General features: G+C 40.9%; 1 protein-coding gene across 5 annotated transcripts in view; it reads left to right on the forward strand.

The window, feature by feature from the left end:
• LOC141139636 (diacylglycerol O-acyltransferase 2-like) overlaps positions 1–17,082 on the forward strand; it is a 71,403-nt gene that overhangs the window by 37,185 nt on the left and 17,136 nt on the right. For all 5 annotated transcript variants that reach the window (XM_073625952.1, XM_073625954.1, XM_073625953.1 and 2 more), the window contains 5 exons: positions 640–724; positions 3,651–3,758; positions 10,175–10,245; positions 12,512–12,716; positions 14,318–14,492. In XM_073625952.1, coding sequence (XP_073482053.1) covers positions 640–724; positions 3,651–3,758; positions 10,175–10,245; positions 12,512–12,716; positions 14,318–14,492 — 644 coding nt within the window. The remainder of the gene's footprint in view (positions 1–639; positions 725–3,650; positions 3,759–10,174; positions 10,246–12,511; positions 12,717–14,317; positions 14,493–17,082) is intronic.

The raw sequence follows: 17,082 nt of genomic DNA on the forward strand, positions 1-17,082 counted from the left end.
TAGTTTGCTCTATTAGCGTTTCCATGCTGTGCGCTGATTCTGCCAACAAAACTGGCAGGTCTGCCTTACACTGGCTCATAGAAACCAACTGGCAGCATGAGGTAGGCTCTCACATGTTGGTGACATGAATGAACACACAGCCTGGATGGGAGGGCCTGTCAGTGCAGCAGTTACTATATATTATGTGGGCAAAGATGTACTTATTTCTAGCTAGTAAGGCGGACCAGGGCTGCCTAACACCCACGATTAAATTCTAGTTACACTTTGCCTTTGGGCTCATTCACACAGGTGTCTAAAATATCATGTTTAGATGTATACAGCGTATAGTTTTCTACACATCTAAATGCAGCACTATGGGAATCAATTGGGCCATATACACATCTGTGTCTACAACCAAAAATGTGCACAGCATTAAGCATGCAAATGTTTATATGCATTCACTTAATTAAGTAATTAGAAGGATTTTATGCATCTAAATGCAAATACTTTAAATGTGTATTTTATGCAGAATCTTCTAATTATTCTGCCAGCAGCAACCTGCGTTACATGCAGAAGCCATAGGTACACTTTAGAAAAGATAAATGTTCAACAATAGTCTTTAATATGTTTTCTCACCTTTTTGTTTTACCAATTATACAGAGAGATGAGAGGCGCAAACACAACAACACTGAACTTCTGCAAATTCTTAGTGTGTTACAGTGGATTCTCACCTTTTTGTTTCTGGGTATGTTGGTATTCACTTTCCTATACTAAACATTAAAGAAACCCTGCTCTGAAGCCTAAATCTGCTTAAAACTATTTTTTCTGTTAGTTCAATTAACTTGAGTTTTTTTTTTTTTGTTTAATAGTCTTTCTCTGGAGTATTTTGTCTCTGCACCCTCCCACAAGGCCTTACAGTCTAACTCCATGTAATGGTGTGGGAGCTCAACTGTACTGTGAGCCCAGGCCAACATGATGATGCACCCCCAGGGTGTGTGTCCATGGTGGTCTAGGCTTAAGCCTCGTACACACACCCCGCCAGAACACTCCTGTCAGCGCTCTCAGGCATTGGCTGAGAGCACTGATCGGAAGCTGATCGGCAGACCTTTTTCGATCATGCCCCTTCGACAGAAGCCAGCTGAACAGGAGGCCTCTGTCGGACTGACTGCAGTACACACGGTCCGAATGTCATCCGGTTTCTATTGAACCGGTCGATGCCGCCCAACATGTGGCCCGTATGTCCTAGGCAGGAAGTGGGTTGAATGACACCGGGGAGAGGGAACTGTACCAGTGGTGAAGGACAGGGGAGGAACCAGAGTGCAGTGAAAAAGCATGTAGAGAGTAAGCATTATTTGGCAAACTTAAAAATTTAGAGAGGGAAGGCACTTTAAATATTTCAAACTGGCACAAGATCTGGACACAGGATTTATTTGCCAAAAGACAACGCTGACATAAAGCTGAACATGTGTGGATAATATTGCATAATTACCTTGGACCAATGCAAATTTGCCTATGCCATACCTGTTGGATTACTGTGGAAGCAGAGAATCAATATAGAAGTCATCGCTAATACAGTAATCGCCACTGCTTTCTGGGTCCCATGCCAAACGGCTGCCCTGCTGCATAATAAACACTGGGAATCACTTGCTTGGCATGAGTGCCATTCACGGAATGCCTTGCATTTCTCTCAATGTGTTCTTTGATTGGACAAGGTGGAGAGGTGGGTGCGGTGATGTCATTATTTCCAAAAATGCAAGGCGTTCTGTGAATGACACCTGTTATGAGATGAGGCAGCTGCGATCATTGTAGTAGTGGTGACTACTGCAGTGGTTCTCCTCTTCCACATCTATCGCTCATGTATGGTATATGTATACTTGCATTGCTCCAGGCCGGACCAATGTAACTCCAATATAATTATGCAATAAAATCCATACCTTGAGCTCAGCTTTAAATTTTATAAAAAATAAATTGGGCACTGCATATCCTTTTATCTACCTAGTTATGATACATATAAAAGAGCTATACATTTAAATGTTGAAAGTACTGCTTTGTATATATTCTGTTACCCACTCAAAACTGAAATGATTTTGGTGAACTGTACAAGTAGACTTTTTTTTTTTTTTCTTGGAAAGTAGGGAAAGTGTACAGAGAGCTTACAAGTTTTTAGGCCTTATACACATGGACGCTTTCAGACATGTAAATTGTGAGCATATTTCTGCGGCTGGAAGAGACAGCTACAGCATATAGCATTTTGCATGTTCCAAGATTTACATCTGTGTTTGAGTTCACACAAGCATGGAATATGCTGCATACCACTAATGTACAGCCATTCATGGCCGGCTGTACGCTGCAGTTGTCTAACCTGGGCACAGATATGACTGCAATTTACATCGAATGTGTGCATGAGGCCTTATTACTGTATTCCGCCTTAGGGGTGATTTCTCATTACTTCCTTCTCCAGAGACAGGAAGTGGGAAGAATTCTTATGAAAGTGAGGGAACATTGGTCACACCTACTCTTCACTTTTGTCCCAGTAATAGTGGTGACCAGGGCAGAAAGTATGCAGTTAGCCCCCAAACAGAGAGAACAAGAAAAAAGTTTTGGCTGGGTTTACACTTAAAGGTTAACTCCACTTTCATGGGGGGAAAAAATAGCAAATAAAGAGAAAATAATATGGTGTATACAATTGCAACACAAGTCATATTGTAATTGAATGTTATTTATAATGACCTTTCCGTTTCAATCTGCAGCTCTGTAATTTATGCAATATGGCTACCTGGAGGTGTTCTGTACACAGGATGTGTACAGAAACCCCCCCCCCACCCCCCGAAACATAATTTCCTGCTTATGTGATTGGCTCGCTGATTTTCCAAGAAGTCTGCACAGATACAAGCCTCCCCTGCAACAAAAATGTCATTTTTAGTGAGATACTCCCAATAGGAAATCATGTCTAAAGTGATGCAGGCCCAGCAGCTTTACCTCATTAGTGCCCTGCAGGTGCACAGCTAGTTGATAATTGTGAAACCACTCCCATTAGACTCATTCTGCACAGGCAAACACACAGGGATTTTTTCAGAATAATAAAAGGTAGGAATCTGCAACAAAGTTTGTATAAAATCTTTGCAATGTACATACAGTGCCTTGAAAAAAGTATTCATACCCCTTGAAATTTTCCGCATTTTCTCATGTTACAACCAAAAATGTGAATTTATTTTATTGGGATTTTTTTGTTATAGACACAAAGTGGCACATAATTGTAAAGTGGAAGGAAAATGATAAATGGTTTTTACATTTTTTTTTTTTTTTTTTTTTTTTTTTTTTTTTTACAAATATCTGAAATGCGTGCCACACTTTTCAGATATTTATTTGTAAAACAATTTTGAAAACAATTTATTATTTTCCTTCCACTTCACAATTATGTGCAACTTTGTGTTGGTCTATCACATAAAATCCCAATAAAATAGATTTACGTTTTTGGTTGTAACATGACAAAATTTGGAAAATTTCAAGGGGTAGGAATACTTTTTTTCAAGGCACTGTAGATCACCCAGGGGGAATGTTTATTTTCTTAACAAAAGTGGAGTTACGCTTTAATGGACTGATGTATCTAGATGTTTGTCCTACTCTTTCAATTTCTACTTGCATATTAATATGTTCTATGGTATTGGCAGGTCCTGTTTGCGTACTTCTAATCGCATGGATTGTGTATTGCCAGCTATGGCCTCTGATTGCCATCTACATTATCTGGATGATCTTAGACTGGAAAACACCCGAGATAGGTTTGTAAAAAAAAAAAAAAAAAACTACCATGTGTGTTGCTTTTTAAAGGAACACTTTTACTAGACCATCCATTTCATCAGCAATCTTATCATAAGGTTATATGGGCATTTAACGTATTTTAGGCTTTTGGGCTTAATTGTTACCAGTAAAATCCTTCCTTGTGTAGACTCCGAGGCTCTGAGACTGTTGCTGGGTGCCACCATCTTGGATGTCACTTAAGTGACACTCTGTAGCAGCCATACTTAGCTAGGTTTCTTTCAGGGATGGCTAAGAGTTCGATGGAGCCCACACACGGTCGGATTGTCCGCTGGATTTGGGCCAGTCCGGTCGAAAAGTTCGCCCGTGTGTACACGGCATCAGATTCCCTTCAAACCGCACTGCTGTCGGGCTCCTCCCAAGCTAGTCTGAGCTCCATCCTGAGGCAGAGCCCCCCCCCCCGACCAGAGGTTCCCCTCCAAGGTCTCCTCAGTACTCCAACCTCCACCCGACTCCCCTGATGGCCTGTTTCATCTATATTTAAGGGCTGGCTCAGCCGCTCTGCCAGGACCACTGCCTGGGGATTGGCAAAGTTCCCTTAAGTATGCCAATCAACCCTCCTGGCTTCCGCCCACTAACTTCTAGACGTTTCTCCAAACCTCTAAAACCAGGGGAAGGCACCAGAGACCTGCCTGTGAGCGTCATCCAGCCTGACCTGCAGTAAACCCTGACCCAATGTAGACTCACAAGTTAACTATGAGTCAGAGCATAGATTTGCCTACACTGACACTAGTAGCACATTAGGCAGTGCTACATATGGTTTTCCCCTCCACTCTCTTCCCAGCTAGTACATAAATGTGTTGTACAGCTTTTTGAAAAAGACAGTAAAAATAATATCAACGTGCTAAAAAAAAGTGATGAAGAATGGTGTTTTTCTGCAGAAACTTCTGAGTAGTATTTCAGTTTTTGACTTAAGTTGGGGAGTTAAACGTCTTATCTTTATATATGTCGGGAATTCCAATGCTGAAATCTTTGTTCCAAGGTCTATACACTGGTTGCATTGATTGTAAGGGGTTTTCACTCTCTCTGAAGTTAATTGTTACATAAAGGCATTACAATGCATCAAATACATGTTACTTAGCAATCCATTGTTTTCAATGGGTCTGGTTCATACATTTGCATCGAGGGGCCCATAGAAGTCAATGAGAGCACATGAAACTGTATGATACATGCATTTTCATGAGTTGCAAATACATGGTTACTGAGACCCGCCCCTGGCAACAGGCCATATCCTCTTGGCCCAACTACATTTGGAAAATGGCAAGCTCTTCTCACACCTTCCTAGATGCTGAGCACATCATTTGAAAAAATGGACAATGGAAACATGCATAAACACATGAAAATACAAGTTGAAAAATGCATAGAAACAGAAAAAAAAACCCCACATGAAACACGAAGTGCATAGGTTTGAAGCCAGTCTAAAAATGCAAGAGTGAAAACAACCTTGTTAAAATAGGTTGAAGACATGGCAAAGAGACCCCTACTGCCAGAGCCCCCAAAATATTTGAGGTCCAGTGAGTGACTTTTCTCAACATTCTCTCATCTATAACAAAAAAAATAAAAAAATCCTTAAGACCTCATGCACACTGCAGCTCAAAAATGCCTGTTTTACAGGGATTTGACTTTCTTTTGCCACCAAATACCTCTCCATGCTAGCCTATGTGTGGGGAGGTGCAGCATGGTGTGGTGGCAGTGAACTCTTAGAAGCCAGATGCAGTAACAGACCTGTATTGTAGTTAAAGTTCAAACAAACACTACTACCTGGCTGGAAGTCAATCCAACCGGGTTCACTCACAGGATGTTGCAGCGAACAGTGTAACAGCAGGTCGACATTGTCTGTCTCAAGGGATGGAATGTGGTCTGACCGGTCTGTGCCCAAATTGGTAGGATTTCAGGAAGGCTAGCGTGTCCCTGCTCCTTGCTTACTCGTCTGGAACTTCTCCCTACTGCTAATACTGTCCCTGACAGACTGGTGACCTGTTCCTACACTACCCACTCACGAAGTGTGATCCAAGACTGGGAGCCAGGGTCTTAAATACACTTAGCCTGACCCACGATGGCCCTGGAGTCACAAGCGGTGGCAGCATCTAATTGGATAGCTTCCCCAGTGGAGCCATGTTCCTCTTGACTTCCTTTTACTCTGCAATGCCGCTGTGGTTGGGCGCCACATGCAGTGGAGAAAGCGGACTGCACCTGCTTACATATGTGTCCATGAACACATAAGCGCTTAAAGGCAGGGGCATTTAGAGGCAGAAAAAAAAATCACATGCTCATTTAACCACTTCAGCCCCGGAAGGATTTACCCCCTTCCTGACCAGAGCACTTTTTGCGATGCGGCACTGCGTCGTTTTAACTGACAATTGCGCGGTCGTGCGACGTTGCAAAAATTGCAAAATTGACATCCTTTTTTTCCCCACAAATGGAGCTTTCTTTTGGTGCTATTTTATTTTTTGCCCTTTAAACAAACAAAGCAACAATTTTGAAATTTTGCTATAATAAATATCCCCAAAAAAAATATTAAAAAAAAAAAAAAATGTTTCTCTTCAGTTTATGCCGATATGTATTCTTCTACATATTTTTGGTAAAAAAATCACAACAAGTGTATATTGATTGGTTTGCTCAAAAGTGATAGCGTCTACAAAATAGGGGATAGATTTATGGCATTTTTTATTATTATTATTATTTTTTTTTTTTTATTATTAGCAATGGTGGTGCTCTGCGATTTTTATTTTAAATTTTATTCATTTTTTTTTTTTTTTATATCGTGACTGCGACATTATGGCGGACACATTGGACATTTTTGACACTATTTTGGGACCATTGTTATTTATACAGCAATCAGTGCTATAAAAATACACTGATTACTGTGTAAATGACACTGGCAGGGAAGGGGTTAAGTGTGTCCTAGGGAGTGATTCTAACTGTGGGGGGGGGTGGGCTACTACTCACATGACAGCGATCACTGCTCCTGATGACAGGGAGCAGTAGATCCCTGTCATGTCACTAGGCAGAACATGGAAATGCCTTGTTTACAAAGGCATCTTCCCGTTCTTCCGCTCCGTGACACGATCGCAAGCACCCGGAGGACATCGAGTCCGCGGGACCTGCGGGCACGGAGCATGCGGCGTGCGTGCGGCCACAATGCTGCTTCTTAAAGGGGACATACCTGTACGCCCATTTGCCCAGCCGTGCCATTGTGCCGACGTAATTCACCGTGCGCTGGTCGGCAAGGGGTTAAAGAGGAGCATTTGGGTACGATCACGAGTTAATGCATTCTAATGAGCAGAATAAATTAATATTCTGGCCAATAGAATGCATTAATGCCAAATGCACAAAGGTTCATGAATGCTTGTGAAAAAATGCAGCTTTTACCACCTTTTCTAAGGGGTCCAAAGGAGCACAGTGGTCATGAAGCATTAGAATGGCCTGCTTTTAATAACATAGTGCAAAGTTCATCATGGTGCAAACACTAGGACCAAAATAAGCATCTTAAATGTATTCTTTGTACTGTACTATTAACCTCCCTGGCGGTATGGTTATTTCAGCTTGTAGGTGCTAAAAGCGTTACAATTATTTTGCATGGAAATTTGGCGTTTTATATTGTAGGCCTGTAATTCTTAACAATAACACACTTATATCTGTCCACCAAGAGTCTAGTAGATATCCCGGGTATGATGAAGTTTGAAACACAAAATCATAAATTATAATATAATAAATATAAATAATTAAAAAAATAATAATATAATAAAATAAATTCCATGATTCACTATTGCTCAATTCTGCATGTGTTCTAATTTACTATCGCTGTTTTCTAGCTAATCTAAAGCCACTTTTGACGTAAAGGGACACTTTTTGGTTGCTATGGACAATCTCAAGTTTCCAGGCAGAAAGAACAGTATATATAATATAATATAAAACTGCATGCAGGGCACAGGACAAAGCACTGGGGACAAAAGGGAAGTGAAATAATTTCATACAGTACTGTTATCTGTAAGATAACAGTACTGTATGTGTTATGATTTTTAAATTATTTTTGAATTTGCCGCCAGGCTCCGCCCCCGTGTGTCGCAGGGAACGGAGCCCGGCACAGAGAGGCTTCGGAGGAGGACACAGCCCGCAGACACAGCGGGGAGACATCGCAGGATCCCAGGGACAAGGTAAGTATACCACACCAGGATCCTGCAATGCAATCCCGAGTGTGGCTCGGGGTTACCGCTAATGGTGCTGAAATTTAAGCACGAGCCACACTCAGGAATACCGTCAGGGAGGTTAAAATGGGACTAAGCCCCTTTTTTTTTTAATCTATAAGTTTGTATTTTTTAACGTAAAAAGTTATCTTTTATTGCTCTCAGCCTTCTCCAATTTACTAAATTCCTTACAAATGTAGATTTTTTTTTTTTTTTTTTGGGGGGGGGGGGGATTTATTGTAAAAATGCTTTTACACTTAAAGACACACATGCGGCCGAAGAAGACTGTGACAGTATCTCTTTACTGGAATTTTAAAAGTTTTATTTTCCCAAAGAAAAATCTCCCACTCTTCACAATCACGCCTCATTCATGCTACTGCATTCATCAAACCAGATATTGATGTGTTCGTTTATCAAAAACGGGGTCAAATATTGCACTTGTTTTATGTTCACTTTTATAATAAAAATTATAAAAAAAACTGACTGAGATGCCAGCGACCAACGAGGGGGGTCGGGGTTGTTTGCCGAGCCCCCCCCCAAAAAAAAACACTGGCCGCCACTGCTAGGGACTATGGGATTTGTAGTGCATATAGAGCAGTGCACATGACTGCAACTAATGTGCACTGCTCATTTACAAATAAACAGAAGTGAGGGGGAAAAGTAAGGCTCGGTTCACACGGGGGCGACTTGTCAGGCGACCTAGCCGCCTGACAAGTCGCCTCCCGTTCTGTACAATGGAACCATTCTAATCGGAGCGACGCAAGTCGCTCCGACTTAGAAGAAAGGTTCCTGTACTACTTTGGGGGCGACTTGCATAGACTTCTATACAGAAGTCGTCTTGCAAGTCGCCCCGGCAGTCGTGTGCAGGTCGCCTCGGTGAGTCTAGTGTGAACCGGCACTTAAGGTTCAGGAGCTCACAGAGGACATTACAAGAAGGCAGAAAAACACACAGTAAGGAAACATTTCATGAAAAATAGATTACAGGGTCACTAAGTAGTGGATGCATATGCATTATTGGAGAATAAGGATATTGTTTAGTGTCACCTTAAGTTAAAAAAGAGAGGTACAGTATACGGCGCGTAAATAAAAGCTTGGTGCTGCTTAGATCTCCATGCTGCATGGATAAAATTATGAATACTTGTGCCTACAGGCTGGACCTATGCCTGTACATGCCCATGGATACTAAAAATCTATGAGTGCATAAGATAAGCATCCAGTGGGGTTGATTTACTAAAGGCAAATAGGCAGTGCACTTTGCAAGGACATTTGCTCCAGAGCTTAGTAAATGAGGGGGAGCTCTGCTGACAGCAAACATTTTGTTTTTTTAATTTGCCTTGCGTGTGATTATTATATATTTTTTTTTTTTTTTTTTTATTTTTGCTTAGAGAATCTCCACCTCATTTACTAAGCTCTGGAGCAATTGCCCTAGCAGGTTGCAGCTGCACTTGCAATGTGCACACTCTATTTGCCTTTAGTAAGTAAATCTTGATATATCAATGCGCCCTCAGGCATTTGTAAATAGTTATTAACAGGGAGCCCGTGTGCAACAAATTATTTGTTTGCAATAAGACTGCAGTCTTGGAGTTTTAGCACGTTCTAGTGCCCAATAAGCCAACTGTGTATTTGCAGGTGTTCAATTAGTGTTAGGTTAAAGGAATTTTTTTATTTTTTATTTTATTTTGAGATAATTTGAAGAGGATTAACACTTTAAGTATGAATCCTTAACCCCTAAACTAAATGAATCCTTGCAGATTATGTTTGGCTGTGTCAATCCCATGTTGAAATCCTCCCAAGTGTAAAAAAAAAAAAAAAAAAAAAAAACACTGTGCCATGATGAAGGAACCAAAAACGTTTAAAAAATATTTGGTATACGCATGTGTATTCTGTCATATCCATCAAGAGGGTTACATGTGCACTGGCTAGGGCCCATGCACACCAGTCCACAAGCTAAAAATGCGTTGAGTTGCACTGCATAAAAATGCTACATGTCTGCATCTTTACACGGTGTGACCTACCTCAAAGCAGAGTTGTGATGTGAACAGGGCGCATTGAATACAATTGTTTTCTATGTGCCCTTGCGTTAGGCAAGATTATTGTAGCTCAACTGATATGGTGTGTAAAAATCCTAAGTGTTTTATTTATTTGTTTAGATATTAGAATCTGCTTTAATTGTTGTTTTGATTATATTACAGGTGGAAGACGATCTGTTTGGATGAGTAGATGGTCCATGTGGAAATATTTTAGAGATTATTTCCCCATAAAGGTAGGTTAGATCAGTGTTACTCAACCTTTTTTCAGTCAAGGCACCCTTTAAAATCCTAGACAGTCTCGAAGCACCCCATTCTAAAATGTAAAAAACAATTCTAATAGCTTTACAGAATGCAGCAACATCCACACTTAGGACACGTTAGAGGTGATTTATTCTTCCAAAGCAAATACAGTTTTGCACACTGTTTCTCTTCTCCCTCAGTTTCTCTTTATCAGTCAGCTAATGTCACCCCAGTGTTGGGGGGGGCAGAGGTCAAACAATGATGCTGTGGAGGCAACAGACATCCTCCTTATTAACTGATGATGTCACTGGTTGTTATGATGCCAGTGTCTAGAAAGTCATAATGATGCAAAATGAAAACCTGTGGCTTTGTGTAACTAAAAGGCAAGCTTGCTCCACCTGCTGGCTTGTATACAATTTTTAGGCATTTTGCCAAGGTACCCCTGAAGAAACCTCAAGGCACCCTGGTTGAAAAAAGGCTGGGTTAGAGGATATTGTCATAAAATATATATATATTTTTGAATAAATTCTTTATATAGGTGAAGCAGCTTCACAAAAATAATCTAAATGCAGGAAGCACCATTTGTTACAGGCCACAGTGTAATACAATAATTTTAGAACCACTGAAACTACAGAGGCTGCAAATATCAGAAATCGATATTCCAAAAACATGAATTACTTGCTTTGGTCGTGTTAATTTCGGTCTTTCTCAACAGGCATGTGAACACTGGTTCTACTTTTTTTTTTTTTTTTTTTTTTTTTTTTTTCAATTCTTGTGCTCAATTTTTCCAACCCAGGGAGAAAGAAAAGAAAAAAGAGGGAGAGGGGAAAGTGAAGCAGGAATGGATGTTGGGGAATGAAAGAGGGAGGTCTCTCCATCAATGCTTTAGTAACCCAACAGTTGGATTCTTGAAGGTGTAAGATACCGCAAATCTTATGTTAGAGAGGTCAAGAGTGTCTGAGCTTCAGTTTATTTATTTAATTGAGTATTAAAAGTAGGCTTTTGCAAGTGGAGCAGCAACCATAGACAGACAGCTCTTTAATATAAGAAAATATGAACACTAACAGTATATGAGCACTAAGAGGGCCTGACCTCACCCTATAGCCATTGTGGTTACATTATTTTTCTTTTATATGCTGTTTCTTTTTTTTTTTCCACCCAGTAAGCAAGCAATAAACACACTACTTCGTCCCTTCACGTCTATGCTTTTTTCTTTTATTGTATCGATAGGGGCAGCCAAAGTTGTCACACAGGCCGGACATTGAACACGTCTTCATTATGATATATTTATACAGTAGGAATAGTAGTTTTGGTGGGTACAAACAGATAAAAAATGTGGCCAGTTCAACAGGCACCGGCTGAATTTCAATCTGCGTGTGACCCTCTCTGTTCGACGGAAGTTGATTGTGGCAGATGGGACTTGTAGTTTAATCATTCACAGATCTCTGTGAATAAATGACGCAGCTGTGTGGATGCAAAATTGCCAACAGTTGCTTATAGATTTTGTTTTGAATAGAATGCTGTTCGAATTCAATGTCTAAGACCCCTTTCACACTGAGACATTTTTCAGGTGCTTTTGAGCTAAAAAGAGCGCCTGAAAAAAATGGGTCATTTTAACCCTTTTTTGGCCGATAGCGGGGGTTAAAAGCGCCCCGCTAGCGGCCGAAAACCCTGGCAAAAACGTCAGTAAATCGCCGCTAAAAATACGACGCCCCAGTGTGAAAGGGGCCTAAGCGGGAAAGATTCCTCAATCCACTTTGCATGTCTGAATGGGGAAATCCATTTAGTATTTTTTCGTTCAGCTTACAGTGTATTATAGCTTTAGTGCTTTCTTTTAAGCTCATGGGAAGTGATAAGAACACTGCATTTTTAGATTAAAAAAATGAGAAGTAATGTAGCTACTACATCTAAGGACTGGTAAGCTGCAATACATACAATTTTTTTCTTTTTGGGTTTACATACACTTTAAGCTTTATGATTTGAGCCTATAGTCCTCTCTGTCACAGAACACCTAAACATGCTACAGTATGAATACATTTGATTCCACAGAAAGCACAGGTCATTGCTGGACTTTCTATTTTCTAATACGAAAATGATGTGTGACTGGGTCTGTTGATGTGCCAACCTAATTGGATAGCAACGTCATTCAGTCTTACAAACTATCCAAACAACCTTTTATTCTTGAATAATCTGACAAAAAAGTGTAAAAGTGTTCAAAATGAAATGTAAACAGCGTTTTTTTTTTTTTTCTTCCTTTAGCTCCATAAAACTGTAGATCTAGACCCAAGACACAATTACATCTTTGGATACCATCCTCATGGCATCATGAGCATTGGAGCATTCTGCAACTTTGGCACAGAAAGTACTGGATTTTCCCAAGTTTTTCCCAACCTGAAACCATATCTCACCACATTAGCTGGAAATTTTAAGGTGCCTTTATACAGAGATTATCTTCTGGCTGCAGGTAAATCTGTGCGGGTAATAAATATACACCAGGTGCACAGGGTGAAAGTGGACTTGATATGACAGAATGGATTTGAGTATTCACATGTACCCATAGAATAGCACCATTTTCAGCGGGAACGCGAGGGAACGCAGTTCCCGCACCTCCAGCACTGAATGTATGTAATAGCATGGGTTGTGGGGTGTGAGAGGATCTATTGATGTTGGCTGCTGGGGATCTATTGTCACTGGTGGGGATCTGATTTTGTGGTCTATTGTTGCTGATGGGGAGGTCTTATGTTGCTGGGGAGGTCTTATGTTGCTGGAAGGGATCTACTGTTGAGGGAGAGGTCTATTTTTACTGGCTGCTGGAGGATCTATTGATGCTGGCTGCTGGGAGATCTATTGTTGCTGCTGGGGGGTCTAATGTTGCTTGGGTGGATATTTTGTTACTGGGTGTGATATTTTGTTGTGGGTAGTTCACTGTTGCTTCAGGGAATCTATTGTTGGGGTGGAGTTCATTGTTGCTGGGGGAGTCTATTGTTGTGTGGGGATCTATTGCTGGGATTCTATTGTTGCTGGCTGCAGGGGATCTATTTTACTGCTTTTCTTTTTATCATCAACATGTTCCATACAAAATGATTTAGCACCACAAAATGATACTTGGTTCTGTATTCTCTAAACGGGGCAGTGCTGGTAGGTGGGTAGGGGGTGGAATCAAGGAACTGTGGTCAGAGGTGGGTAGGGGGCAGAGACCAGGGGTGACTCAGACAGGGGGAGTTCCTACACCTATTCTCCGAGGGGGAAAAAAGCCCTGAATAGCACTAATAAAATGTGTTATTTGCTAGTTGATGATTGGTCAAAAATGTTGTAAGTGAATATAACATTATAGATACGCTGAAGACCTAGTAGATCTGGATTTCCTATTTATGAGTGGCAGATCCCAATGTTGGGCAAACAGTAGCAAATCTAACTCAAGTGGGAGAACATGCAGACAATTTTGCTTTATAAATATGCCTATATATATATATATATAATTCAACCTGAATTGTCCATTAGCAATTATTGGCCATTTTTAGTTTGAACATGCAGTACCAAATGTATCTGAAAGTGTTTCTTATTCATCTTTTTCATAGCTAAATAATGACTTGTTTTATCAAAAATTTTGGGCTACCATATGCTTGTTGACAAGCTTGATGGGCGGCACAGTGGTGTAGTGGGTTAGTACTCTTGCCTAGCAGTAAGAAGGGTCGCTGGTTCGAATCCCAACCACAACACTATCTGCCTGGAGTTTGCATGTTCTCCCTGTGCCTGTGTGGGTTTCCCCCGGGTACTCCGGTTTCCTCCCACGCTCCAAAGACATGCTGGTAGGTTCATTGGATCCTGTCTAAATTGTCCCTAGTATGTATGAATATGAGTTAGGGACCTTAGATTGTAAGCTCCTTGAGGGTAGGGACTGATGTAAATGTACAATGTATATGTAAAGCCCTGCGTAAATTGATGGCGCTATATAAGTACCTGAAATAAATAAAAAAATTAATGTTTAATGCCACGTTCTCTTTTTTTTTGGAAAACAAACTATAGCAAACACATATTAATATTTTCCTGGTAAATCTATTGCAGGAATGTGTTCAGTGACCCATTCATCCATAGACTACCTCTTGTCCTGCCATGGATCTGGCAATATTGTGGTAATTGTTGTGGGTGGAGCAGCAGAGGCGTTAAACTGTACCAAGAATAAGCATATACTCACACTAAGAAAACGGAAGGGATTCATAAGGAAGGCCTTAACTAATGGGTAAGTAATGTGCAACATTTGCGTTTAGTCCTGACATTTTTATAGTCGGGCCTGGAAACCATTCATGAAGTGAATGCACTATATAAATATGAAAATCGCTGCGTAAATTGACGGCGCTACATAAGTACCTGTAATAAATGTTTGGTCACATATAAACCAAATTTGGCCTATGCACTAATAGAGTATTCATTGTCTGTGATAACGTGTATCATGTTGAGGTGGCAAAATATTAAAGCTGAACGCTGGGCAGATATCAAAGACACACATTAATGTAGTTCTGCAATAATGAATATGTTACTAAATGTATAATAGTACACAAGATTTATTGTACAGCACTTTACAAAATAAAGAGAGACCGTACAATACAATTCAATACAAGAGGGTTAGGAGGGCCCTGCTAGTAAGAGCTTACAATCTAAAGGGAAGGGCAAGTCATACTCCAAGTAATTGTGGGGGTATGAGTTGTTTTAGCAAATTTTCAGGGATTGCCTAAAGGCAGGCAGAGTAGCAGAGTAGTAGCCAAATAAGTGGGGAGTTCCAGAGGATGGGAAAGGCTCTGGAGAATTCTTGGAACGATTGAGGATGCTTTGAATAATATTTTGAGATGAGGTTGGTGATGTAGTTGAGGGCTGATTTGTGGATGACTTTGTACGTCATTTTTAATATTTTTAATTTTATTTGTTGTGTGATTGTTAACCAGTTGAGGGCTTCACATACTTGGGTGGCAGACACTGAACGCTTGGTAATGTGTATGAGTCTGAGGATAAGGATTCCAATGCTCTTAAGGAGGGAGTTACAGAAGTCAAGGTGACAGATAACAAGTAAGTGGATTAGTAGATGGGAAAATAATGTGAGCTCTATTTTAGAAAGATTGAGTTTTAGGAAGTGGTGTGACATCCATACTAATATGTTCCTTAGTAATTTAGTGATGCCAAAGGAGGAGGGGGTGGTCAACCGTGTCAAAAATAGCAGAAAGGTCTAATAAGAGGATAACTGAGTAGTGGCCATTGGATTTAGCAATTGGTAAGTCATTAGTGAGTTTTAGATGGTTGTTTAGATTGTCGGGGTCCTGTGAGGGCTTTTTAAATATGGGGGTGATCAGTGCATGTTTTAGAGGGGAGTGGAGATGGGTAAGTAGGAAAGCATAGAAAAGAGGATGACCAGAGTAGTTGTGTGGGAATAGGCTCAAGGGGGCAGGTGCATTTTATGCATTAAGATAAAAAATCTTCTGTGTGTAGCAGCCTCCCCAGCAACCCCCTAATTACTTACCTAAGCCCCATCTCTCTCCAGCGATGTCCATAAGTGTTTTAGCCATCTGAGACTCTTCTCCTGATTGGCTAAGACTCAGCAGTGACGCCATTGGCTCCAGCGGTTGTCAAAGTCAGTTAGCCAATCAGGGGAGAGAGGGGGCAGGGCTGGGCCGGGGCTCCGTGCCTGAATGGACTCAAGGAGTTGTAACTCAGCTCGGGTGCCCCCATAGCAAGCTTGCAGTGGGGGAACTCGACAGGAGGGAGGGGCCAGGAGCAGCGAAGAGGGACCTGAGAAGAGGAGGATCCAGGCTACTCTGTGCAAAAACAACTGCACAGAGGAGGTAAGTATAACATGCATGTTTGTGTGTTTTTTTTTTTTTTTTGTTTTTGTTTTTTTTTGTTTTTTTTGTTTTTTGTTTTTTTTTTCTGTTTCTTTTTTTAGACATTACAAACAATTTAATGAGAGTGATGAAAAAGGTTTGTTTGACAATTTTGAGGGAGGAATTATATTTTAGAAGCTTTATACAGGGCAAAATCTTACAGGGGCCCAGTTTTGTTACACTCTCTCAGGAGCGCAGCTATATTGTTTGAGATTTCTGGTGCCAATGGTTGACGTGGTTGAGGCCTAATCCTGTGTGTCTAGGGAGGGAGAGAGTAGGCTGTTGTAGACTGAATTGTCCCGGTCAGGGCAGCACATGGGTAAGATATTACCATAGAGATTGTCATTAGCAGAATAGAGAAGAGAAGGACTGAACTGGCAAAGATTCCTACAGGTAACTGTTTGCTGGTGGAAGGAATAGGAGGTTGAAGATAAGGTAAGCATGAAACTGATAGGGTCTTGATCAGAGAGAATAAAAGGGGTGTTAGAGAGGTTGCAGGGAGTGCAGAAGCAGTAGGAAGTCAGAGTGACTAGGATTGAGTGTCCATTATGTTGGGTCAAAGTTTGGGGTTAGGTTGAGAAGGTGAAAGATAGCAGGGGTGTTAGCATTGAAGGTCAGTCGCTGGTTCGAATCCCGACCACAACACCATCTGCCTGGAGTTTGCATGTTCTCCCTGTGCCTGCGTGGATTTCCTCCGGGTATTCCGGTTTCCTCCCACACTCTAAAAGACATGCTGGTAGGTTAATCAGATCCTGTCTAAAATTGGCCCTTGTATACGTATGAATGTGTGTTAGGGACCTTATGATGTAAGCTCCTTGAGGGTAGGGACTGATGAATGTAGAATATATATGTAATCTCAAAGAAATGTATCATAGCACAGAGTGGTACTGTGGATACATGAAATAATATAAAAGTGCCGCGTCCTGAAAACGATAATTCAGTGAAGGAAGAGAGGGGGAC

This window comes from Aquarana catesbeiana, linkage group LG04 (assembly GCF_042186555.1).
Source record: "Aquarana catesbeiana isolate 2022-GZ linkage group LG04, ASM4218655v1, whole genome shotgun sequence".
Classification (NCBI taxonomy): Eukaryota; Metazoa; Chordata; class Amphibia; order Anura; family Ranidae; genus Aquarana; species Aquarana catesbeiana.